Source organism: Cutaneotrichosporon cavernicola, assembly GCF_030864355.1.
Source record: "Cutaneotrichosporon cavernicola HIS019 DNA, chromosome: 5".
Lineage (NCBI taxonomy): Eukaryota > Fungi > Basidiomycota > Tremellomycetes > Trichosporonales > Trichosporonaceae > Cutaneotrichosporon > Cutaneotrichosporon cavernicola.
The window spans coordinates 721,913-746,824 of NC_083397.1; the positions used below are offsets into that span (position 1 = coordinate 721,913).

General features: G+C 59.8%; 5 protein-coding genes across 5 annotated transcripts; 1 reads left to right on the forward strand and 4 right to left on the reverse strand.

Moving 5' to 3' along the window:
- Positions 1-22: 22 nt before the first annotated feature.
- On the forward strand, positions 23-1,696 carry NOP58 (uncharacterized protein; the record flags this gene model as incomplete). The annotated part of the gene is made up of 2 exons (XM_060601451.1): positions 23-332; positions 384-1,696. The coding sequence occupies 2 exons, from the start codon at positions 23-25 to the stop codon at positions 1,694-1,696; spliced, it is 1,623 nt and encodes a 540-aa protein (XP_060457944.1).
- A 453-nt stretch (positions 1,697-2,149) lies between these two features.
- On the reverse strand, positions 2,150-4,655 carry CcaverHIS019_0503080 (uncharacterized protein; the record flags this gene model as incomplete). The annotated part of the gene is made up of 6 exons (XM_060601452.1): positions 2,150-4,031; positions 4,125-4,188; positions 4,236-4,359; positions 4,457-4,497; positions 4,549-4,587; positions 4,631-4,655. 6 exons carry the CDS (start codon positions 4,653-4,655, stop codon positions 2,150-2,152), a joined length of 2,175 nt encoding a protein of 724 aa, XP_060457945.1.
- Positions 4,656-5,457: 802 nt separating this feature from the next.
- PRO3 (uncharacterized protein) lies at positions 5,458-7,205 on the reverse strand (the record flags this gene model as incomplete). The annotated part of the gene is made up of 6 exons (XM_060601453.1): positions 5,458-5,488; positions 5,522-5,615; positions 5,649-5,720; positions 5,989-6,226; positions 6,293-6,780; positions 7,160-7,205. The coding sequence occupies 6 exons, from the start codon at positions 7,203-7,205 to the stop codon at positions 5,458-5,460; spliced, it is 969 nt and encodes a 322-aa protein (XP_060457946.1).
- Positions 7,206-7,537: 332 nt separating this feature from the next.
- NMA1 (uncharacterized protein) lies at positions 7,538-9,551 on the reverse strand (the record flags this gene model as incomplete). Its single annotated transcript, XM_060601454.1, has 6 exons — positions 7,538-7,577; positions 7,708-7,878; positions 7,914-8,014; positions 8,078-8,511; positions 8,629-9,236; positions 9,523-9,551. 6 exons carry the CDS (start codon positions 9,549-9,551, stop codon positions 7,538-7,540), a joined length of 1,383 nt encoding a protein of 460 aa, XP_060457947.1.
- Positions 9,552-10,468: 917 nt separating this feature from the next.
- DYN1 (uncharacterized protein) lies at positions 10,469-24,727 on the reverse strand (the record flags this gene model as incomplete). Its single annotated transcript, XM_060601457.1, has 8 exons — positions 10,469-10,710; positions 10,759-14,804; positions 14,841-22,938; positions 22,974-23,173; positions 23,209-23,335; positions 23,376-24,200; positions 24,443-24,586; positions 24,619-24,727. 8 exons carry the CDS (start codon positions 24,725-24,727, stop codon positions 10,469-10,471), a joined length of 13,791 nt encoding a protein of 4,596 aa, XP_060457948.1.
- Between the last annotated feature and the right edge of the window lie 185 nt (positions 24,728-24,912).

A 24,912-nucleotide genomic window follows, 5' to 3' on the forward strand; every position in this document is an offset into this window, starting at 1 on the left:
CCCCGACGGGAGATCACACACCATGCTCGTCCTCACTGAGACCCCCATTGGCTTCGCCGTGTTCAAGCTCGGCAACGACTACAAGCTCGACAACAAGGACTTGTGGAAGGAGTTTGAGACTCCCGAGAAGGCCGGCAAGGCCCTCAAGCTGCAGGCTCTCCAGCGCTTCACTTCGACCGCTGCGGCAGTCGAGGACCTGGCTGCGATCCAGGATGGGCGCCTGACTGAGACCCTCGAGAAGTTTATCTCGGATGCAGCTGCTGGCGGCGATGACAAGAAGAAGAAGAAGAAGAAGGTCGAGGAGATGCTCATCGTCTCGGAGCCCAAGCTTGGTATGTCACCGGCGTCAACAGCCGTTGAAATTGAAACTGTGCTAATGCCAGCCGCGACCATCACCAAGAGCCTCAAGATCCCCGTCCTCTCCGACTCGACCACCCAGGACCTGTACCGTGGTATCCGTCAGCAGCTCTCGTCGCTGCTCGGCGGCATCGACCAGAAGGACTTGAACACTATGGCTCTCGGTCTCGGCCACTCGCTCTCGCGCTTCAAGCTCAAGTTCTCCACTGACAAGGTCGACACCATGGTCATCCAGGCCATTGCGCTCCTTGACGACCTTGACAAGGAGATCAACATCTACTCGATGCGTGTCAAGGAGTGGTTCGGCTGGCACTTCCCCGAGATGGGCAAGATCATCACCGACAACCTCGCCTACGCCCGCATCATCAAGGCCATGGGCTTCCGCACCAACGCTGCCACCACCGACTTCTCTATGATCCTCCCCGAGGAGCTTGAGGCTAGCGTCAAGCAGGCTGCCGAGCTGTCGATGGGTACCGAGATTTCGGACACGGACATGGCCCACATCGACTCGCTTTGCGACCAGGTCATCAGCATCACCGAGTACCGCACCCAGCTGAGCGAGTACCTCCGCAACCGCATGCAGGCGATTGCGCCTAACCTCACTGCGCTTGTCGGCGAGCTCGTCGGTGCACGCCTCATCAGTCACGCCGGTTCGCTTATGAACCTCGCCAAGTTCCCTGCCTCGACTGTCCAGATCCTCGGGGCGGAGAAGGCCCTCTTCCGTGCCCTCAAGACCAAGCACGACACGCCCAAGTACGGCATCATCTACCACGCCTCGCTGGTCGGCCAGGCACCCCAGAAGCTCAAGGGCAAGATGGCGCGCATGACCGCCACCAAGGCGTCGCTCTCTATCCGTGTCGACGCCCTCTCCGACGCCGACACCAAGATGGATGTGCAGGCCGCCCAGCTCGGCATTGAGAACCGCGTCAAGCTCGAGTCGCGTCTGCGTGCCCTCGAGCACCGCGCCGGTATTGCGTCGGTCCGCACCGCCACCTCGGGCTCTGGCCGCCAGCAGCCCAAGTTTGAGTTGACCGGCACGTCTGGGTCATACAACGCTGCCACGGACGACGTCAAGCCCAATGGCCTGCTTGCGACCGAGCCCGAGACCAAGGAGGACAAGAAGGACAAGAAGAAGCGAAAGAGTGAGGCGGCCGACGAGACGATGGACGTCGACCCCGACGAGACCGTCGTGCCCGGCGAGACAAAGGAGGAGCGCAAGGCAAGGAAAGCGGCCAAGAAGGCGGCCAAGGAGGAGAAGAAGAAGCGCCGCGCGTCCGAAGCCGCCGACGGAGACGGTGAGAAGAAGAAGAAGAAGAAGCGCGCCTCCGAGGCCGCCTAATCTCGCCTATTCTCGCATCTATCGCCACGTGCTCTACCCATCGCTTGTTGCTTGCATTGTCACTGGATATCCGCTGCGCTGGGCAGCTGCTGTATGCACATTATACCTTCCGCGATTTGCGAGTGGTCTCAAGTACCAGACTGATCCAGGTTGGGTTCAAGTAATTGTTACCTTTAGCGCCACTGTGGAACTTAAAAGACAGGAACGTCCGAGATGTGGCGCAGTGGAGCTCTCTGCAGATCTGCCGAGCATGGCGTCATCAGCGAGATGTGTGTGCTCAAGTGAGCAAATGAGAGCGTGAAGGCTTGCGGTATGCGTAGTAGCCGACATACGACGTTGAGAATTTCTGTGCAGTGTCCATGTCAGAACCCCCTCTCTCTATAGGCTAGGTATACATGTGACACTATACAGACAATGCTATGGGATATGTTGGGACAGAAGCAGGGCCAAACATCATAGGTCGAAAGCAAGGACACGGCGGCGCAGCATGCTGCGGGTAATGCCGCCCTGCAGGTCGCGCGGGATGTGGAGTACCTCGACATAGTTGGCGGGGAAGAGGCCGGTCGCTCCGCTCGTGCTCCGGCCCTTCCACCACTCGCCAGCGTCCCCATCCCCATCGAGCACAATGACAACCTGGCCCTTGCGCAAGGCCAGGTCGCCGTCAGCGCTGGCGGCAAAGTCGTGCAGCGCGACCGCGCGGGCGTACCCATCCGCCGCGTCCAGGCCCGCTTTGAGGGCCAGGTTGGGCTTGGGCGCTGGGGCACGCGTCGTGGGCATGTAGTCGTCAAACGGGCGGTGGTCGTCGTGCGTGAGGTCAACTTCGTGATCGGACTGGCGGTCACGCTCCTCCTCGTCCTTCCAGTCCCATCCAGAGGGTGTTGCGTAGCTCGAGGAGAATGGGCGCTCCTTGCGCTCACGCCAGAGCTGCTTCTTCTCGCGCGACGGCACAATATTGGCAGGGAGCGACCAGTCGCGGGTTGCGAACGTGCTCGTCGTCTCGTGCACACGCACCTCGTCGATGGGGTCGAAAGGGGTCTGAGACGCGCGCGAGTTGCCGCGTGACCGGTTTGGTGTCCGATTCGGTGTCCGTTTCGGTGACAGACCCTTGCTACCGAATCCAGGAATGCCGTTGCCGTTGCCATACTCGTTGTTGGAGGTGCTCAGCTTGGAAAAGTGGGTGGTCAGGCCGTGTGAATCGGCGTCCCAAGATCCCATGAGGTCGCGCTCGCCCGACTGGCTAATCTTGCTGCTCTGGCTCTGACTCTGGCTCTGGTTGTATTTCGAGCTGCGTGAGCCCCATTCGTCCGAACCAAGCAGGTCATTATCGCGGTCCGATGAGCTGCGTTCCGAACTGCTGACAGGCGAGCGCCGGCCAAAAGCCGGCGGCGGGGGCGAGCTGCGTGGTGTTCCATTGCGAGGCGTGCCGGTGCGCGAGCCATCGAGCTCGGACGCAAACGGTGACGGCGTCGGCTTGGCGCTGTACGGCCGCATGATGCTGTTCCGGCGCGATGAGCGGGCAGAGTCGCGACCGGCCAAGTCGGGCTCGTTGTTGGAGTTGTAGGACTCGCTCGACGGCCCCATCTTTCTATCCTTGTCCTTGACGAGGCTGGGGAAGTTCATGCTCTTGCTGAACGGGATGAGCGAGGCTGCGCGGCGTTCTTCCCACGGCCGCGTGGGCGGCGGGCGCTCGTCCAGCGGCGTGCTGCGTCCGCGGCTCGATCCCGTGTGATTGGGCGACGGCGCGGCGGACGAGCTGTAGAACATGGCGTTGGCGGCTGCATCTGCATCGTCACGCTTCTTGCCATTGCCACCGATCGAGAAAAGAGAGCTGGACCGCTTTCTGTTCGAGGTCGTACCGCCCGCGCCGACGCCCTCGCCAAATGCGTAACCAGCACCGGTGCGTCCACCGAATGGCGAACTCCAGCCCATTGCGCCAGCATCCTCGGGCGCATCGTTGACCCAAGTCTGCCCACCAGGCAGACCCGTGGAGCGGTTCAACTCGTCGATGAGCACGTAAGCCCAGTCTGGCGGATCGAATGCACCTGTTAAGATCTGCTTAGCGGTCGTGCTGGCCCCGTACGCGAGGCGGTTCGCGTCTTGGCGCTCAGCAATGACAGTGCCTTCCACCGAGACGCCGCCGAACAGCCCCTTGGTCTTCGAGTAAGAGTACATGGCGGCCAGTTGGCCCTTGGTGTTGAGGGAGCCAGAGCCCTCGGCGTTACGTCCAAGAGGGCCAACGGCGAGAGAAAGGTTGCCTCCGAGTGTTAGGCTCCCGGCGGCCATAAAAGTGGCGACGGCCGCCCGGGAGTTGAGCACAATCAGGAAGTCGGTAACTCTGGCTGTCAGTGCTCCTGATCGTAAATCCAGGAATAGCAGCATGTTGGCCGATAAATGTCCTTGGTGCACTGAAATACGCGATCGCACTCACTCAGCACCTGCCTGTCCGCCGAACCCAACGCCGGCGACGCCAATGGCAGTAGGTGGACTCCACGCTGAGGTTAGCTCGCTCTTGTCTGGCCGCCCCGTCGGTTGAACTTACAGCCATCCTCGGTCCGTGCAATCACGAGTCCGCTTCCGGCGCGGGCGGAGAAGAGGAAGCCAGCCTTTGCGACAGTGAAGATCGCAAAGCCGGCCGCCCGTTCAAGAACGTAGCGGGGGATGACCTGGGGTGTTAGCGATACAAAGGTGGAGGGTCGGCAGCAAGAGCACCGGAGAGGGCCGGCAGATGAGAGGAAGGGGCAAAAGGAGGGAACTACGTACCTTGTCCAGGCCATTATTGTGGGTATCGACAAAGCTGCGGACTGTCGTGTTAGCTGAGCCAATCTAGAACCTAGATAGCGAGCCAAACGTACTGATCTTTGCTGCCTTCCGGCATTCGTCGCGCAGAGATGCTTCCATTAGCAAGAGCAGAAGAGTAAGAGGTGCAAAGCGTACATGGGAGGGGCGAGTTGAGGCCCATGTCGAGGTTTCACAACAATGGAGGTGATCCGATGCGTCAGGGAGAGATCAGGCGGTGGCGCGGCGCACGGTCCGTATGTCGTGTCCGAGGTGGATAGGGTAGGGCAAGGAGGAGAATAGGAGGAGAAGAGGCTCGAGCGTGCAGTGGCAGTGAGGTATGCAAGTATAAGAGTAAGAGTCAAGTGGCAAGTTGCGATGTTTGAGATGCACAGTGGTTGGGAACGTGTGATGGGTTGAAGATGAGAAGGAAGGTGGTTTGCGTGTATGTGTGGGGAAGGGGGAGGGGAGGAGATGAAGGATCAGACGATGTGAGGTGCGATGCTATGTTTTGTGATGGAGTGTGATGGAGGATGAGGGTGATCTAGACGTGTAGCCCGATGACCGATGACGAGGGTGACGCGGTCTTTGGTGACGACGACGATGCGTGAGATGAGTTGAAGAGAGAGAGAGAGAGAGAGATTGCTACGTGGGCTCTCGGCTTGCTTAACCTGATGCATCACCCCACATTACAAGGTCAGGTCACTTAAATGACAGAGTGTACTGGCCGTTTCCGCTTCTGCTCCATAAGATGTAATTTACGCCAAGATCTCGATTCGCTTGTAAAGTCACGCCCCCCACTAATCCGCTTTTTTGCCCACTTTTCAATGTTAAGATAGTAGAAATGTAGATGACCCTTGACCCAGCTCGGCACACTCAGTTCCTCAGTTCCTCAGTTCCTGTCACATCACATCACAGACCCCAAGTCACTCGATATGCTGTATCCCCACTCTGAACCCACCACACTACCCAACATCCGGGCGGGCCTACTTCTTGTCCTGGCCCAGGCCCGCAGCGCTGCCGTCAGATGCATAACATCAACACACTCACTGGTTGGTCGCCACCTGGATTGCGCGCGCCATCGTCGAACGCACACGCCCGTCCTCCATCGTAAGCAGGCCCGCAATCGTGCAACCGCCCGGCGCTGGCGTAAGCAAACCAACTAGAAACTACTCACTGGTGACGCTGTCCTTGAGCTGCGCTGGGTGCAGGCCCCCATAGAGCGCCATACGGCCAGTTCCCTGGATAGCTGCGCGTTAGTCATGCAGCATAGGAGCGCGCAGTTTGAGATGGCGGCCGACGGCCAAGTCAGGGCAGATGGCGGCCGAGGCTTCAAGGGGCGACGTTGGTGTCGATGACCGAGTCTGCGGCGTGCAATCCACCAACATTCCTTTCACCGCAACTTTGACCGCAACTGCGTACTCTCTTCCAGCTGTGTGTAGATTATCTCACTGGCCGCGGCAATGAACGGAACCCGAGCCGACCAGGTCCTCGGAATCGGAAGCAAAGCAACTCACTCTGTGCAGCAATCTCCAATGCCTCAGCGCGGGGAAGACCCATCATGACCGCACCATCGGCCATGGCTTCGAGGACGAGCGAGACGAACGCAGGGCCCGAGCCCGCAAGCGCAGTGCAGGCGTCAAAGTGCTTCTCGTCGAGGAAGCGGCAACGGCCACACGACGTAAAGATTGCGAGGATGAGCGAGCGCGACTTGGGGTCCGGAAGGGGGGTGACAATCGTCATGCCCTCGCGGATCTGCCATTAGCCGAGTCCCTCGCTGTGGCCGAAGGATGACAAGTCCAAAGTCCTCCTCAAACTCACCTTGCAAGGCGTGTTGGGCATAGCTCGCGCAACAAGCGTGCTCTCTGGCACCCAGCTCTTAAGCTGGCTAATAGTAACACCTGCGCAAATAGAAACCACCATCTTGCCCTCCACCGCAGCCTTCATCCCCTCCTCTTCAAGGATAGACTTTGCGATTTGCGGCTTGGAGCAGATGAGGATGACATCTGCGTCGCGCGCCGCCGAGACGTTGGCACCCTTGCCGCAACGCACGTCGACGCCCGCACCGAGCGAGTTGTGGTTCTCAAACGTCTTGCGCAGCTTACGGGCCGTCTCCTCGCGCCCAACAGTCGCAACGAACTTCATGGGAAGCGTCTCCTCCGGAGCCTCAAGGAACATGCTGGCGGTGGGAGTAGAGATGCCGGATGTGGGCTCGCGGGGAGTGTTACGGCCATTGGGGTAGGAGGCGAGGCGAGCCTCGAGGGAGGAAAGGACACCCGAGAGGATGGCGACACCCATCGTGCCACAGCCTGGAGTCAGCGGGATCACAGCGAGCGGATCAACCTGGATGAGGGCTGGGTTTGCGACGGAGTTCGGGAATCCAATGCATTGTTGGGATTGGGGCGTCATAGAAGAGGGCGCGGGTAGATGGTGAGAGAGCTAGAACAACAAGCCCACAACGCGGCCAGAAGCGCATCGAACAAGCACAAAAGGACGTGCCAAGCACATTCGCGGCCATACGGTTGATGCGCTACTCCCCCACCCCACCTTGTCGAGTAGCTGGGACGCTCTTCAACCGAGGGCGGAAGCCGCTGGTCCCACTAGTCCGGCGTTGCCGCCTCAAGCGCTCAAGCCCAAGCCCTCAGGCAACTCGGTGCCATCCACAAGCAAAAGCCACATCTTACGTACCGAGAACGCCGAGAGTGTAGCCCATTTTGGTGTTGTTTTGAGACATGGTTGAAGAGTGATGGTGTCGGGTGTATTGAACTGGCAGAGTTGGCTCTACGAGTGGAGGTCGGATAACGGGCTCTTTTTTCCGACTCGATCAATTCTGGCGGCTATCAGGTCCCGCCCGCTCCAGCTGCAACCATGTTTGTTCTATCCTGTACTTGATTCTGATACACTGATCACCTCCAGTACGCACAGAAGGGTGCAGCGTGGAGTGAAGTCATGCCCGCCTGCTTCACTGACGGTCCGGATATCGGTAAGCGCGCTGGCCTCTCTGAAGTCGTGTGTAGCAGCAGTAACCAGTCTAAGTCCAGATAAAGATGGTGGTAGTACAAACTCCTACATTTCGTCGGTCCTCGTATTACGCTGAGGCGCGCGGCTGAGCCTGAGCTAGTAACGCTCCACTGTGCAGAAGCACGCCGCTCCCGGCGCCCTCAGTAATCTATTCTTGTCTGGCAGTCTGGTACAGACGGATACGCCGCTCACGACACGCGACACGCCGACCTCACCCCCCGATCATCTTGCGGTCCGGCTCACGATACAGCTTGTGCTCGTGTATGTACTGGATGACCGAGTTGGGCAGGAGGTACTTGATGCTCATGCCGCGGCGGACGAAGAGGCGCACCTTTGTGGACGAAATGTCGTTATAGATCAGCTGCTTGATCACTATGACGTTGCGACTAGTCGTTAGGGCGCTCAGGAGAGAGGTGCTCACCGGTGATGATACAAGATGTCGTGCGAGAGAAGGAACGCCCACACGTCCGAACCGGCACGCTCGACGATGAGGCACCCGAAGCGTCCGAGGATGATGTGGAGCTGGAGTCAGCAATTTGTTCCACAAGCAGCTGTTCCTCCTGGATTGCCATTGTCACCACTCACATCTGGCTCGGCCCACACGCCCGGCTCGCCAAAGCTCTCGATGAGGTCGCCACCGGCCAACAGCATGACCTTGTACCTCCGCCTGCTCCCGTCCGCCATGTAGACGCCACCGTTGCCGTTCAGCATCTCCTCAAAGTGCTCCAGTACAACGGCCGTGCGCTGGTACTCTGGTTGCCCGGCCTCCCAGGGGTCTACCATGAGCCACGTCGACGTGTGTTCGACGGCCAACTCGCACATCCGCACGCGGTCGATCGCCGGCGCAAGCCCAGCCTTTTTGTAGTAGCTCGACACGGGCGAGTAGTAGCCTGCCATAATCTCGTACGTCCCCGACTCGACAATCTCGTCTTTGGCCATCTCGAACATGCGAAGGTGGAGGTAGGTGGGTGGCGAGAACGAGCCACACGCCACGATGACGAGTGGGATCTTGGACTCGTCTGGTGTTAGCGTTTATCAAGCGGACGTGGCGCGAGTGCGAGCGCGTCCAGCTGGATTTATGTCACCCAACACAGTTACGCCCTCGGCGCTATACACTTCAGGCGCGCATGACTCACCCTTCATGCGCGTCTTGAGACGATGTCTAGGGAAGTGGTACTGGCCCGGCTCGCCGCCATCCCCGAGCAAATAAGCTTGTGTGGGATGCTCGCTCTTTGGGGCGCGGTCGTCCGCGTCCGCCTCCCCGTCATTTAACCCGACGAGCGTGTCCATTCCCCAAACAGCGCCGCGGTGGCTCGCGCGTTCGCTCCGGCGCCGCGTTGCGGTCGGCTTGCCCCCAAGGGTCGACTCGTTGTGGTCGAGTGCACTCTCTTCTGGCTCGCTGAGAGGTGGCGAGTCACTCTGCTGCGTGTCCCGCTCGAGCTCGAGTGCAGTGTCGTCGCCCTCGTACGCACAAGTCGAGCTCATGGTAAGCCCGTTGTTCACGACCAACGGAGAGGGTGGGTTGCCGAAGCGGTAGCCAGATACGAGGCGGCGCGAGCGCGCACGCCCTGCCTCCTCGTCACCAACTGAGCCTTGTGGTGTCGCCTCCGAGATTACCCGTGTTGAGGTTACTGGGGATGTGCGAGGGTCTGAAGAGCGCGATATCGTCGAGTGCACGGTTTCCCCGAGAGAGAGAGAGGAGGGCTCGGGGTGTTCCATTGTCGACGCGCCGGCAAAGGGAGGGCTGGGGTTAGCTGGGAGTGTGGGCGATACGCGTGAATCGCGAGCGAAAGCAAAAGAGAGAGAGAGAACTAGCGTGGAGGAAGCTGGTAACAGGTGAAGAGGAAACGAGCAAGCGAGCAAGCGGAGTGAATGGACGCCATTAGCGGGTCTGTGCGCCTCGTCTCACACAACCATTCCAGCCTTGCCTCCACTTGACACCTTGGCTGTCGTGCAGTCACGCAGCGTCTCGACGTTTCTCAAGGTCTTTCCAATTCATCCGGCTGATTTGGTTGTTTGCGATGACTCACGAGTCATTGTGGAAACTGTGTAGCCCCATGGCGGGGAGCACAGGGGCTGGACCTTTGGTTTTGTGGGCCATCGTCCTCTGTACGTATGTGTCGTTGATGTCTGCAGGTGGAACAGAATAGGTTGCGGAAGGGGACGATGAGGAGATGATGATGATGATGATCAGATGGATCAGATGGATCAGATGATTACGGGTGACTGTCGGGATGCCGGAGATGTGGGGCGTATCGTAAGCAAGGCGAGACAGACTTGGGTACAGTCAGTACGTAGGTACTGAAAGTCGGTCGGGGGGGCTGGATGACCGGAAATTATCCTGGGCCTGGGGCTGGGGGAATGCCTGGGGTTCCTGACCAGGCTGAGGCGGATGGGGCAATGAGGGTCCGACTTGGGCGTGATTCCGACTTTGCCTGGCTCCAATGATACAAACGACTCGACCGCTCCAGCTCCAATATGGAATGTCGAGATCAAGCTATGCAGCAAGGATGAGGTAAGATATATCGAAAGGAGACATAATGAAAAATGCAGTCGTCACCATGACCAGTTCGGTAGTACGGTAGACCAAGAGCATTAGCTTGATTATTGATCCGCTCACCCGATGCTTGCTGGAGATACTATCCCAGGGACCTGGGACCTAACAGGCAATTTCCTATTAACCCAATCCCGCACGCCATCCCGGCTACGTGAAACAAACTTGTCACCACTCAGCCCTCAGAACCGCAGCCCTCGGCCCTCGGCCCTCAACCTCGGCTCCCTTCTCTGCCTCTGCAACAACCCGGCAAATGTGCAACCCGGGCCACACCGACACAGACACACCCGATTCTTTGGATCTAAACTACCCAACTTTGCATGCAACACTACTACTAAAACTCATGCCACCCGTTCCGATCCGATTATTGCTCAAACGTGGCTTCAGTGCCCAAACCTCCCCATGGCAGCCACTGCTGCCTCTTACACGGCCGTCACACACACTCCGCGCTCAGCCATTACAGAAGCGCTCACGTCCGCGTCCAGGTCTGCGCTGAACAGCACATCGGACCGGTCACCATTCAGGTACACTGGCAGGTTGACCTTGGCGGACCCGGCGGCCAGGTCCCGCGTCCACACAAGCTCGCAAGGCCCGAGCGCGACGGTTTGACCGTCGTTGAGCATGAGCTTGCCATCGGTCCATGCCGCACCGTGGAGTTTCAGACCTGCAGTTAGCATTTGGAAGCACGGAATCCTGAATGTCGCAAACTCACCCTCGATCGCGAATCCGTTGCCGCCGGCGCCGCTCTCAAGAGCAAGGCTCAGGGTAAGCTGCTCGAGCGACGCATGCGCCGCATGAGCAGCGGCCTGTCGTGTAGCAGTGATGTACGCCTCGGGCTGGAACAGGCCGCCAAGCCATACGCCGCCAGCTGCGCCCCGGGTCGCTATCCGTTCGAGTTGCGCAAGGCGCGACACAAGGTCCACGACATACTGCCCCACACTTGTGCCCTTTACCATCTTGAATCGCGCCCAGTGCGCGGGCACATTGCCGCGCGTGAGGTCGGTCATGAGTACGCGCAGCTCATTCGTCTGCTTGATGCTGCCCTCGCAGACCTTGACCAGGTCGCTGAGGTCCTTGCGCACGCGCTCGAGCAGGCGGCGCCCGGTCCACGTCTCGCGGCCGTAGAAGCGCGTTATGGGGTCGGTGATGGAAGCCGGCGTCGAGAGGGCCTTGGGAAGTGCGCCCAGCCACTCCTCCGCGTTCGTCTTGAGCGTCGTCATCCACGCGGGGCGACCCGCCGCCTCGACTGCCGCCGACACGTCATCCTCGTCATCGTTGGTTGTGCGGAGCTTGCGCAGCTTGACAATGGTTGCATTGCCCTCCGCGGCAGCAACGACGCGCTCGGCTGTGCCTGGAAGGCTAAGCCACGACGGTGGCTCGTGCTCGGGCAGCGCCTGCGCCCAGGCAATGAACTGGCTCATCTGAGTACCCTCAGGAACGAGAAGAGGGCGGTCGCCGAGCTTGACGAGCGCAAAGTCGTTGTCGTACGCGCGCGGTGTGAAGATAGCGTCAACAAAGGCGTCGAGCACACGCTGATCGTAATCCGAGTCGATGCGACCGCCGTAGACTGCCTGTTTGATGAGAGTGCGGAGCGCGACCCATGGAATCTGCGCCGGGTCGACGTTCGACTTGCCCTTGGCTAACCCCGTTATCCAGGAATCGATCGTCTTGAACGCGGCGTCAAAGTCAGAGTCGTTGAACTCGTAGCTCTTCGACCACCCGAGTGGGAGGTAACGGAGACGCTCCTGCACGACAGCCTGGAGCCACGCAAGGAGGAAGAGGAGGCGCGCCTTCTCAGTCGGCCCAGTGTTGAGGCGTGCGGCAGGCAGCCCGCGCAAAGTGTCGAGCAAGTTTGCGCGCACGCCGGGAGGAGGCTCGTTCATGATGATGCGCGACTGGCGCAGAATGTTGACGGGGATGACGGGGTTCGTCTCCATGGTGAGGAACAGGCGGAAGCTCGGCGACGGCGACAGGCTGTGTAGTCTCTTCTCGAGTTGTGCGAGCCATCCAGGTGCGAGGTGCACGTTCTTGAGCAGCACCCACGAGCCCGTGCGCGCAGCGTTGGCGATTGCTTGGTCGGCCAGCGCGAAACCCTCAACGGAACCCATGGCGACCGAGGTCCAGTTGACGCCGAGCGAGCGGCATAGGTTTTCGACGCGGTAACTCGCGTCGTAGCCTGGCACCGAGGCCAGCGCGAGTGGGTTGCTCGCCTTGACCTGGTCCTGCACGATCGTGGCGAGGTCGTACTCGGTTTGTGCAGCGAGGTCGCACCCGAAAGCTTTGTCCGCGAATGCGGCAAGCGCCTGCACGATCCGGTCGGGGCGGAAGAGCTTGACGAGCGTAAGGGAGCGAGCGGCTGTGACAAAGTTGTCAGCTGGTGCCCAAGGCCAGGGAATATGGCGCTCGGCCTCAGCGGCAGAGAGGAAGGCTGCCCAGTCCAGCGGTGACGATGTGAGGTGCACCTCGAGGGCGCTGGTCGTCTCAGCGCCAAGGTGGCTGTCGAGCACGCGGCGCTGCTCGGCCGAAATGTGCAGCTGGTCACCAGCATGCTCACCCACAGGCACCTCGATGAGCGCGTCGAGCTCGTCAGTGATCGCGCTGCTCGCCTCGCCACGCGACAGGCGGAGCTTGGCGAGCTGCGTCGCGAGCACCATGTCATCGACGTGGAGCAGCGAACGCGACGTGCGGCGGTACGTGACGAGGAAGAGGTCGTGGACGAGCGTTGCCTTGCGCGCCTCGAGATCGGTGACGCCCGCGAGGTTGGGGTTGTGGAGCAGCACATAGTCAAAGATGCTGAGGAAGTAGTCGAGCGAGAATTGGTAGAAGTGGTTGACGGTGGCCAGTTGCTCGAGCGTAAAGTAGATGCTGCTGCACGCCGACGCAAGCGGCAGATACTCGGCCGTGACGGTCTCGACTTCCTTCATGACCTTGTCCGTGTCCTCAACCTTGCACTGTACATCGGCGGCCTCTTTCTTGAGGACCTCGAGCGTCTCGATGACGTGGTCGTCGTCGAGGATGCTACCAGTGGACTCGTTGAGCGCCTGCAGTAGGGCACGTTCGAGGTGGCGCAGCCGCAGGCGGAACTCGCCCTGCAGCTTCATCAGATCCGAACGCTTCTGGTCGACCTCAGGACGCTCCGCCTTGAGCACCTTGTCGAGAGCCTGCGTCTGCAGACTGCCACGTGTCATGGTGAAGTTGACAAACGTGACGCGGCTACAGATGTCAGGTGAGAACTCGACCGACGGGTCGCGCGTCGATAAGAACATCGTGAATGCGGGTGAGAAGTCGATGTCCTGGTTGCCGATGCGGATGAGTACCCGCCCGCCGGTACGACGCAGCTCGCGGTTCAGCACCGAGTTGAGAATTGGGTCCAGGTTCTCGACGTCCTGGATAAGCAGTGCGTTGCCGAATCGAAGCGCCGACTCAAGGTTCTTGAGGAACGACTCGTCGAGGAAACTCGTAACCGTGATTTTGCGGTTGCGGTACTCGTTCTGGAGGAACGTCGTCGCTTGGCCTGTTGGGTCGATGATGAGTGGGTACCGGTTGTACCGCTTGAGCATGACCGCGTTCTCGACACACAGGCTGTCGGCAGGCAACTCGTGCGACTGCCAGTCCAGGCGCTCGTCGGCGGTTGAAAGAAACTCAGCAAGTGCGAGCTCAACCTTGAACTGGATACCGGCCTCGTCGAGGTGTTCCATCCACGTGCGCCGCATCGTGTCGCGGTAGTGCTGGTCGAAGAAGCCAGAGTAGGCTAGGAACGCAGCCGAGATGAGCACATCGCCGACAATGGTACCCATCTCGCTCTCAAACGTCTTGCTACCTGCATCCCAGCGGGTCTGCTCGGACGACAGGCTCTCGAGAAGCGTGACACTGCGGTTGACCTTGCTCTCAACACGCTCCATCTCGCTGCGGATCGCCGACTCCTCGCTGATAAGCTTAGCGTACTCCTCGCGGTACTGCTTGATCTTCTCTTCGAGCTCGACTGTCTTGTCCTCAGCCAGCTTGGCGCCAGCCTTAGTGGCGTCGAGCTCCTCGGACAGGTTGTGTACCTCGATGCGCAGCGGTTCGACCTTGTCAAGCATCTCCGAGTAGCGCACCTGCGAGATGACCCATTGCACGAGCGGGCCACAGGCACGCGAAGCGCGGTTCACTGTCGCAAAGTCATAGCCTGGCTTGCTCATGTAGTCGCGCTTCATGCGCTCGCGGAGCGCGCGGCTCATGCGGTTCGTGTCAAAGTGCTGGATGTTCGAGATGAAGTCGTCACGACGGATCAAGCTCTGTACCGTCTTCCAGCTGTCGACCTGGTGACCGAGCAGCGAGCACGCAGACTCCATCGCCAGCTTGACGGCCTCTGGAGGGTTGGCCATCGAACGCACCTCGGCGAGGTGTTGCTTTTTGATGTTGCTGACGTTGTTGAGCGCCTCCTGGACGGCCGGCTCAGCCTCGGCCAACTCGGCCGCGACAACCAACTTGCGCTCCCCGAGTAACTCCTCCTTCTTCACGAGCGCGGCCTGGATCTGGATTGACTGCACCTTGGACGCTTCTGCCTCGGCTTGGTCTGCCACCATCTGTTTGAGCTTATGGTTAGCCTCCTCCTGCTTGGCGCTGAGCTTGGTGCTCTGTGCGGCGAGGCTCTTGCGCAGCTCCTCAACCTGTGTAACCGTCTCGCGCAACTTGTCAAGACCGACATTGAGGTGGCGCTGCTGCTCCTCGAGATCTTCCTTCTTCTCCGTGAACAGGCGAACGTAATGGTTAATGCTGGTGTGCGTTAGCAGTATCACGGAGAAAACTCACAAGTCGAGGAAGTGGCGTGGGGTAATGTGGTTGTACTTGCCCTGGCGCTTGGCGAGCTTGGCCGAGATCGCCTGCATCGACTGGTGAACAAACACCATTGTGTTGATAACAGCCTGGCGGTGGTTGGGTGGCGTCGGGAGCTCTCTAAACGCGATTGGGAATGGCGAGGGAGTAACATACGTAGGCGACTCCAGGTCGAGAGACGAGGTAAACTCGAAACCGACCTGATAGAGCGCCTGGTCGGACCAGTCGCCGAACCAGTCGAGCACGCAGCGGTTGAAGAGCGCAGGCGAGGTGGCGGCACGAGACGCGAGGCCGTTGGCGGGCGGGTTCATGGTGAAGACGACGTGGAGATTGCGTGCAACCTGTTGCGTGAACCATCTGTACAGCTCCTCGTGCGAGTCTAGCATGAGACCGTCACGCTGCGAGCCCTCCTTGCATGCAGTCATGAGCGCGGCGTGCTCATCGCCCTCGAAGAGGCCTGGCACCTCAGCGTTGGCGAGAAGCGTGTTCATGCGCTCCAGGAAGCCCGCATCAAGGACATTCGACTCGTCCATGATGAAGCAGATCTTCTCACCCTTGCAGCCGGAGCGGCGGAGGACGGTACGCAGGTCGTCGTCAAAGTCAGCGGATGTGTACTTGTTCGACACCTTGATCTGGAAGATGCTGAGGCCGTTCATCCAGGCGACGAAGCGCGAGAGCGTCGTTTTACCGCCACCGCTGACACCGATGAGGAGCAGGTGGCCCTGTACCTGGCGGAACACGCGGTCGATGCGGAGGACGTGGTCCAGCACGTCGTTGAACAGGACAAGCGGCACGTCTAGCTCCTCCTCGTGGAACACCTTGAGGCGCGCCTTGGTGTACTCGCGCAGCTGCTCTCGGTCGACGGGGATGTAGTTCTTCGAGGTCCAGTTTGAGAAGAGGATGGGCCGAGCAAGCGCCTCGGAGACATTGGCGTTGGGGAAGTACCGAGCCGCCGTCTCGTCCAGGATGTTGTCCGTCCACTTCTTCTCGGCCTCGGCGACGAGGCGGTCCTGGAAGAGACGCAGACCCTCGTGAGCCCAAACACGCACAAGGCCCTCGAGTGATAGCGTCTCAAGCGGCTTGATCGCCTCGTAGATGCCACGGGCCCAGCGCGTGAGCTCACGCGGCGAATAGATGTAATGCGCCTGCACGTCGGCAGTGAAGTGCTTCTGCGACGCGATGTAGAATGCGACCATGGCGTCCGTGAGCGCCTCCGCATTGCCGCGTAGGTTGGGCACGACCTTGAGGAGGGCTCGGTTGAAGGTGCCGTAGATCTGCTTGAGCGACACCTCTCCCGGGTAGTCGACCATGACGACTGGGGCATGACGCATGAAGCGGTGGCTGAGAGGCACACGGCCAGGGTCCGTCGGAGGGTTGCAGGCGCCAACGAACTGGATACGCTCGAGTGTAACCCACGAGAGGTCCGAAGTGCGCCAGAAGCCGTTGCGCTCCATGAGCTGGCGGATGAACGAGATGACACGCTGAGTGCCGTATTTGTCGGTCGCTGGGAGGTTGATCTCGTCGCAGAACACGACGAGCCAACGCCCGATCTGGGTAGGCGCGAGCACGACGCCGTTTGGTGTCTTGCGGTACTCGCAGTACTGCTCGAACGTCTTCAGGATAAGCTCGGGCGTGGTGGCGCTCGAGAAGTTGAGACCCACAACCTCGAGGTTGCTAAGCTTGCGCAGCGCACTGAACAGCGTCATGGTCTTGCCTGAACCTGGAGGGCCACAGAGGATGAGCGGCTTGTGCTCCGCTAACCAGCTGTAGAGAACCTCCTCGTGGCGGACGGTGTCCACTGTCGGGATGACGACGTCGGCAGAAGTAATGGCGTGCGTCTCGACCTCGATAGTCGGGACACGCGACTGCCACGACACCCATTCGGCGGTCGCGACATTGACGTCGTAGTCGATGAGCGAGGTGCCGGCCGACATGACGGGCGTCTCGATGCCCGAAATAAGGCGCAGCTCCTCGCCCAGCTTGGCACGGATGTCGAGGCGGCTGTCACCGACCAGCGACCAGATGATGTTGAGGAGCAGGCGGCGTTGCACGTATGACTCGACCTTGTCGGGGGAAAGGGGGAAGTCGCTGTGGCGAGCGTTGTATTCGATGACGTTGCGCACGGTCGCCTTGAGCAGCGAGAACAGCGTGTTGAGTGCTCGTATGACAGTGAAGTCCATAATGTGCTCCGATTTGGCGGCAAAGTCAAGCGCGGTCTGCACAAGCGCGTCCTTCTCGAAGTAGGGCCCGAGAATCGTCGCAATATGTCGCTGGAGATCCATTTGCTGCGCAGCAAAATCGGCGTCGTACTCCATCGCATCCTCGTCGCTGGCGCTGATGGGAACGCTTGCGAGGAGATTGAGGTGGTGCTTGCAGAGCATGTCGACGTCGATAACTTCCTCGCTGAACCAGATCATGCCACAGCGCGAGACAGTGGCAAGCGTCGCGTAGCGCAGGTGCTCGACCTCGAACATGACACGTACGTTCGGCGGGAGGTTGAGGCGCTCGCCATTGGGTAGGGTGAGGAGCTTGTTGTCGTCCAGGACACTGTTGAGGTTCTCGACCCACTCTGGGTCAACGTCGCCGTCGAAGATGATCCAGTGACGCTTGGCCGTCTCGCCACGGACATTGTCGACAATCTTACGCAAGATGTGCGTGAACAGACCGTCGTTCCACTCGCGTGTCGTCGGGTCCAGAGTACCGTAGAGCGCCTCCTTGTCGATGGCCTTGGGGTCGATGACATACGAGGTGCCCTCAATGCCGTCGACGCGCTCCAACGCAGCGAGAAGGACTTGCCACGCCTCGGACTTGCCTGAGCCCGATGGGCCCACCATCATAAGGCCGTGCGAGATGTTCTGAATCTGGTACAGCTGGATGACCTTGTCGAGCCATGCCTCGCCGACAACAAGGCGACGTTCCGCACAAACCTCTGCAATCTGGGACTTGAGCTTGTCGAGGTTGACAGGGATGTACTGAACACCTGGGAAGACATCCTCGACCAGCGCGCGCAGTAGAGGCACGTCATCGGCGACGAGCTTGGGAACGATCGTCTCCATGACACTTTGGATCATGATCTGCTGCTCCGCAATGTCGTCGGATACGACCTCGTCGTCCTGCGCCTTGAGATGGTAGTCGCGCTTCAGGATACCAGCAGACGCGAGCACGGACTTGAGAGCACGCAGACCAAAGTCGTAGTGCGGCTGCGGGGACAACTGCTCTGAGCAGAGGTTGAAGAACGGCACGATCTTAGATGCGAGCACCTCGGCCGTGCGGAATCCCTTGGAGAAGAGGAGCACCTGCGCGATGAGCTCCTGGTCCGGACGAGTCATGGCCATGCTGCGGAACAGCTTCTTGAGGTTGTCCGGAAGGTTCGAACGCCCAGCGTAACCCGGGTTCATGGTGATGAAGATTCCGGTGCGCGGGTTGATCTTGAGGCGCTTGCCAACCAGCTCGACGTCGACATTAGGGTTCGTCACGGCCTGCGCGAGGCCCTGCTGAATGGTCTGGACCTGCTGAGAGACGGCCGAGAGGATACGCTCCTCAAGACGGTTGAACTCGTCGAAACAACCCCAAGCGCCGACCTGGCACAGGCCGATGAAGATGCGGCCCATGGCCTGGAAGTCGAACGTCTCGTCACAGCAGAAGACGAGCACGAAGCGGCCGAGCTGCACGCCGAGTGACTTGACCGACTCAGTCTTACCTGTACCAGCGGGGCCAAACGGCGAGCCGCCGAGTTGGTTGTCCAGGGCCTGTGTGAGAGTGAGGTAGCAGCGGTCAGTGAGAGGTGTCTGGACAAGACGGTCGGGAATGCCTAGGTACTCGTAACCGTAAGGGAAGACCGCGTCGGCCATGCGCACCTCAAGGCGGGTGAGAGGGTCCTCGATTGACTCGTCGAGGTAGAAGCGCATGTAGTACAGCCAGTCGAAGCTGTCGGTCGCTTGGACGTTGGAACTGACGAGGACACGGATTGCGTCACGCTGGTGGACGAGCTCGGTGATGAGGTGCTCGCACTTGCGACGCTGGAGCACAGGGATATCCTGCAACACGGTGTCGGCGAGCAGGTCAAGCATTCTCGCGACGAGCTCGAGTGCGCTCTCCAGCTTGCCCTGGGGGATGGTCATCTCGACGAGCTCGGTCCAGGCAATCTGGACGGCCAGGACGACAAGCTGGGCGGGATACGCGCTGACCCACTGAAGCAGACTGTCGACGGCAAGCTCACCGTCGATGCGGAAGATGTCGCGTAGGTCTTTGACAGCTTCGAAGAGGAGGAAGGCCAGAGAAAGGCGCATCTCCGATTCGAGCTTGGCAAGCCAGTCGTTGATCTTGGGGTAGTCCTTGAGCACGATCGGCACACGGAACGGTACTTCCTCACCCTCGCGCGAGGCGAAAGCGCGGATTTCAGAAGCCTCCTCGTCAAGTTGGAGGATCGAGATACCAGCGAACATCTTCTTCAGATGCTTCATAACGCGATGGATGTCCTTCGAGTTGCCAATGATCTCGAGCAGGTCCTCGTCACCAACAAAGTAGAACCGGGGGAACGACGAGCGTTCCTTTTCGAGGTACTCGCCGAGAGCCTTCTGGATCTTGGTGAGGAGATCTGCGAGGCGCTCGAGGTTCTTCTGGATGCCGGGAATGTTGAGGACGTCGAGGACAAAGGGTGACTTGTACACTTTCTTCATTACCGAGAGGAACTCGGAGTTGATATTCTGGAAGCGCGAGCTCTCCACGGGAAGGAGGTGCTTGATGTCGGCGCTACCGGAGAAGATGCCCTCGAGGTACACCCACTGGCGCTGGACATCGATCCACACGTCGAACAGGACGTGCACGCGGTTGAGTTTCTCTTCCCACGACGCTGCGTCCTCCTCAAACACGCGGTGGTAAGGCGAGAGTTTCATGGCGGCGAGCGAGTTCAAGTGCTCGCTGCACTTGGTGAACAGGTCATCCCAGCCACGGATGAGACGACACCGATTTTGGTAGTTGACGAGGTCGAGCGAGTACGACGTCCACGTCTCACGAACCTGCTTGAGGAACTCTTCAAGTGCCATCTCGCCCTGCGCCTGGAGCACGACCTCCTTAATGGCCACGTGGTTCTTCTGCAGGTCGAGATCGTACACATGCCCAAGTGTCATAGACAGTGGGTTTCGAGGTGCGGCTATCCGTAGAGCCTTGTAAAGCTTGGACCAGTGGCGCTCACGCAGCGCCTCTGAACGCAGCTCGGTGACAACGACGTTGGACTTGAGGAGGCCGCGGATCGTCTCCTGCACGTACTCGAAAGCAGGGTACTGGCGCATGCGACTGGGCATGGCACGCGTCTCGGCAAGGACGCTGTCGAGCTCCTGGCGGAGCTTGCGCGGCTGCACTGCCGACCACTGGATGTCGCGGAGGCCGTTGATGCGTCCCCATGTACCTGAGAGCGCGGTCCATGAGCCCGTGAGGTCACGCAACTCCTCGGTGACTGGTTGCAAACGGTCGTCCCTGCTGTGCTCGAGGTCGAGGGCCTCTTTGGCTCGGCGGATGAGCGTGTAGTCCTCCGTGAGTTGGTTGAGGCGCGTCTCAAATGTCTTGAGGGTCATGATCGCGGCGTCGGCCTTGATATGTCCTTGGAGAGGCTTGTTGGCCTCCCACTCGGTAATGAAGTCCTGGATGCGGCCGTCGACGATCTTATTCTCGGCGGCGATCTTGAGCTGCAGCCCAGCAAGCTGCTCCTTGATCGAATCATCCTTGCGCTTGAGGATCTCGGAAAAGGCACCCCATTCGGCCTGGACCTGGTCGACGAAGAGCCAATCTGACGGAAACGTGTAGCGTTGGCGCTCGAGCGTCTTCTGGCCTACGACGAACAGGTTGATCTCCGGGCCCCAGACCTCGACCTTGCGCTTGAGGTCCTGCACGAACGTAATGAACGTAACAACCTGCGCGGTGTTGCCCTCGATTGAGTACGTCTCGAGGTCTGTGCGCGCCTTGAAGACGGAGGCGTGCACCTCCTTCATCGTCATGCCGAGCTTGGAGCCGTACTTCGCAAGGAGATCGCGCTGCCACGAGTCGTACTTAGCGTTGACCTTGCTCTGTGCGTTGGCATAGTCGATGACACACACGCCAAAGTCCTTGCGCGTGTCGGTGGTGTCGAACGTCGAACGCGCTTGGCGAATGTCCGACAGCAACTGGCCCCAGTTGGCGAGCGACTCGCCGAGACGGTTGTACACGTACTCGGCCTCGAGGTCCCAGAGCGACTGGAACTGGAGCCACTTGTCGACGTACGCGCTGACCGACTGCACTTTCGCCTCGATGAGCGACAGGGGCTTTTCGAGCGGCAGGTCGTTGGCCGTGAGGAGGCCGATGTAGGACTTCTCCTCAGCAGTGGCCTCCTCGACGTGCAATGTCATCTCGTAGCGTGAGCTCTTGATGCGGTTGAGGTTGCAGACGACACCTAGCGCGGTCTGGAACTGCGATAGCCACTCGAGACGTGCCAGCTCGATTGGCGGGTCAAGGTAGATGACCTGGTTGCGGATGCGGACCTCGTGGACTAGCGGCTTGATGGAGATATTTGTAAGGCGCTTGGTCTCGTCGCTAGCCGGGTCGGCGTCGCCGTCACCGTCAAGCGCCTCGTCCGCCTTAGTGAACTCGCTACACCATGCCTCAATGGCCATGGCCAGGCGGCGGCCCAAGACGTTGTCAATGCGCTCATTGAGCTTGGCGACCCACGCGTCGAGGTTGCTATAACCCTCGAGGTTGAGCTGGTCGACCGTCTTCTGCACCTGAGTGAGGAGCTCCGAGAACGACTCCGGCTTGTACGCACACGTCGAAAGCTCCTCGACCACACGAGAAATGTCCTGCGAGATGTCGATAAGCGCGGTTGTCTTGTCGTGAAGAAGCGACACATAGCTCGCAAACTCGCGCACGTAGATGAAGTGGCGACTCTCGCGCGCGTCTGCCCCCGGGAGGAATCGGTGACTCTCGTACGCGTTGACAAGGTGATCCCACTGCATGTTCATACCGCGGTTGATCATCTCACGCGCCTTGTTGTGGTAGCTCGCAAGGAGGATCGCGACGTCGGGGTTGTGGTCGATGAGGTCAACGGTCTGGGTGTAGGTGCGGGCCGACTCCATCAGACTGACAGCGTGAGGGTAGATGCGTTTCGCGTCCTTGGCACGGTGGGTGATGCTTAATGGCACGGGGAAACCCAGCCAGATTAACGCGCGCACCTCCTTGAAGAGGTTGATGACCGTCGTGTCAAACTGCACGACGAGCTGAAGCTGGCCCTGGCTGCCACCGGTTGCGCGAGTTTTGATGATATCGAAGAGGCGCCCAACGACAACAAGGTTACCGCGGCGCTGAATATCGCCCATCCAGGCGTCGTACAACGGTCGGGTGTCGAGCTTGGCCTTGAAGGCCGCACTCTCCACCTGAAGCTTCTGACCCTCTGTGTAGCTCTCCCAACCCTTGCCCAGGACGTCTTCGACGCGCCTCATGTACATTAGCAGCTGGCGTTCGATCTGGCGCGCCCATAGGATAGCGCCAGCGACCTGAGGGAAGTCGCGTAGCTCGGACATGTGCTGCGCCTCCGAGTTGCGATAGCCGCTCGTGAACTTGTGTCGGAGGTCACGCAGATCCTCCTTGACTGAGTCGATGAGTCGCGTCTGGTACTCCTGGATGGCGCCGCGGATCTTAGGGCGCACAAAGAGCGAGTTGAACTTGGAGAAGACGCGGAACATCTCCTGGGCTGTCGCAGTGGTCGCAAGTTTGTCGCGCAAGCGCGAGATGATCTGGTTCTCGATGCGTGCAACACGATCGTTGTAGGCGATCTCAGCAGCGTACCAGATCTCGGAACCCTCAGGAGTCACGTCGAGGACATCGACATTCTTAACGCTGTCGTAGCTAAGGCGGACCTCTTCCTCCATGTCGATGTCAAAGGGGACATCGTTGCCCAGGCCGCTGAAGGTGCGTGCCGAGCTCGTCATCACGCGGAGCTGCTCGTGCGAGCGACGGAACGCGCGGAGGTACACGATGCGTTCCTGTAACTTGTTGTGTGCCGGGTTGATCTTGATAGAGATGAACTTCTCCGCACGCTTACGAGAGACTCTACGTCAGACACGCCTCGCGTTGGCAACTCACCCTCGCGGGCGACGTTGGTGAAGTCCTTCATGTTCTCGTCCCAGGTCGAGAACACTTCTGCCGTCACGTTCATGATCTCGTCGAACTTGGCGTAGTCCATGTACATCAGGCGCTGGGTCCCGAGAACGCGGAGGAGCTGGTCGTTGAAGTCGGAGGAGATCGCCTCGACAAGAGGAAGCGTGCGGCGGATAGGATACGGACTGCCGTTAGGATGCGGCTGGCATCAAGTACTTACGAGAGCTTCAACTTCTTGTTAACATGGCCGAAGATCTGCCAGATCGAGTCCTTGATCTTCTCAAGATCCGTCGAGGCAAGGAGCTCGTCGAGCGGGAAGTCCTTCATGAGGACGTTGTACTTGTGCACTGCCGTCAGCTTCCACCGCGGAGCTTTTCCTTAGCTCACCAAGGTCCGTCGCCTCCTTGATACCAGTGTCAGCAATAAAGCTAACGGTGGCATGGAAGCGCTTGGCGTGACGAAGGACATCCAGCGCAAGCGAGACCTCATCACCCTTGAGCTGGACCTCGATCCTCTCGAGCTCGTTCTCCATGCTGATCCAGAAGTTGATCTCCTGGGACGCCGTGCCCGATGACACGTCGCGCTGGAGTTTGGTGACGGTCTGGATCTCCTTGATCCATGAGTTGACGTCGGCCTGAAGCTTGTTGAGGAAGGCAGAGTCAGAGAGAAGGCTCTGCGGCTCGATAGCGTCGACGGATATCCGCTGCCCGTTGGCTTGGCAAGTCGCAATGGCCTTGCGGATCGCCGGGTGCACCGAGAGATGCACCTCGGGGATCTCGACGTTCTGCTTGAGGTGGAGGAGCGAGAGCTCGAGCTCGGCGAACTTCTTCTTCGTGACAGGAATGCCCATCTGCGCCTCACCACCCTTCTTGCCTGTCGTGGGGCCATCGTTGACGGTGCCCTTGGAGGCCACGTAGGAGTCGAACCACGGCGCGACACCCCAGTGCACAAGACTGTGCAGCCCGTCGTACGGCGAAGCCTGGGTCGTCGGTGTGGAGATGACGGTCCCGGGCGCCGAGGGGCTACCGGCGCCGCCAAGATGCGGAAGTGAGCCGGCCGAGAGTTGGACGAAGTGGAGTTGTGCCCCTAGAGGAAGGAGCGAGTCAAGCGTTGGCGATGACTTGATAAGGGCCAGCGTTGAGAGGACATTAGGCGAGTGTGGCGGTGTGGGGGGAAGGGAGAGTCTGTAGCCGACCTTGGTGACGGGGTGGTCTGGTGTCAGGTGTGAAAGAACAGATACCGGTGAGGGGAGGGACCAGCGAGAGGGTTGAACTGAACGAGAGGCAAGCGAGACGCTGTCCTGTCACACGTCCGGAAGATCATCGCCTGGTAGCTGACAGCGAGGCCGTGTACCCGGATGTTCATATCAGTCCCCGTGGAGGCAGGCGGGACAGGCGGCGGTATGGAGATCAAGGAGCGGAGCCCAGAATCTGCGAAGCGGTAGGGACACTCACCGTCCTCGTCCACGTCGAGGTATCTCTCTTTTGTGATGTAGACGACCTGGCAGCCAGCGTCACTCGCAAAGCGGAGTGTCTTCTCCTCGAACGTCGGGTCATTAAAGAGGCCCAACTCGAGCTCTTGCCTCGTCGCCGCCATCACTACTGTCAGCGTGGCGTGGTGTTACACGGACCTGGAGGAAGGAGCGTGGTTAAGTAGGCTCTAAAGACGGCGACGTCGAAGCCGAGACCGCCAGTGGCGGACGTAAAGGCCTCACCCTCCTCTTGTGAAGGGGAGGCCATGATGTGTTGGGGAGTCTTGAGGTTGTTGTTGGGAAAAGTGAGAAGAGAGATGTGAATAAGTAGCGAACGTAGCGAGCGTCTGATGCTTTACGCCTGAACCTTAGTGAGATGTGACGCGTCCCAAGCTTGACGGGTCAAAACGACCAGACGAGGTGGCAACGCGTACCTTGAAACCGTGCCTGAAA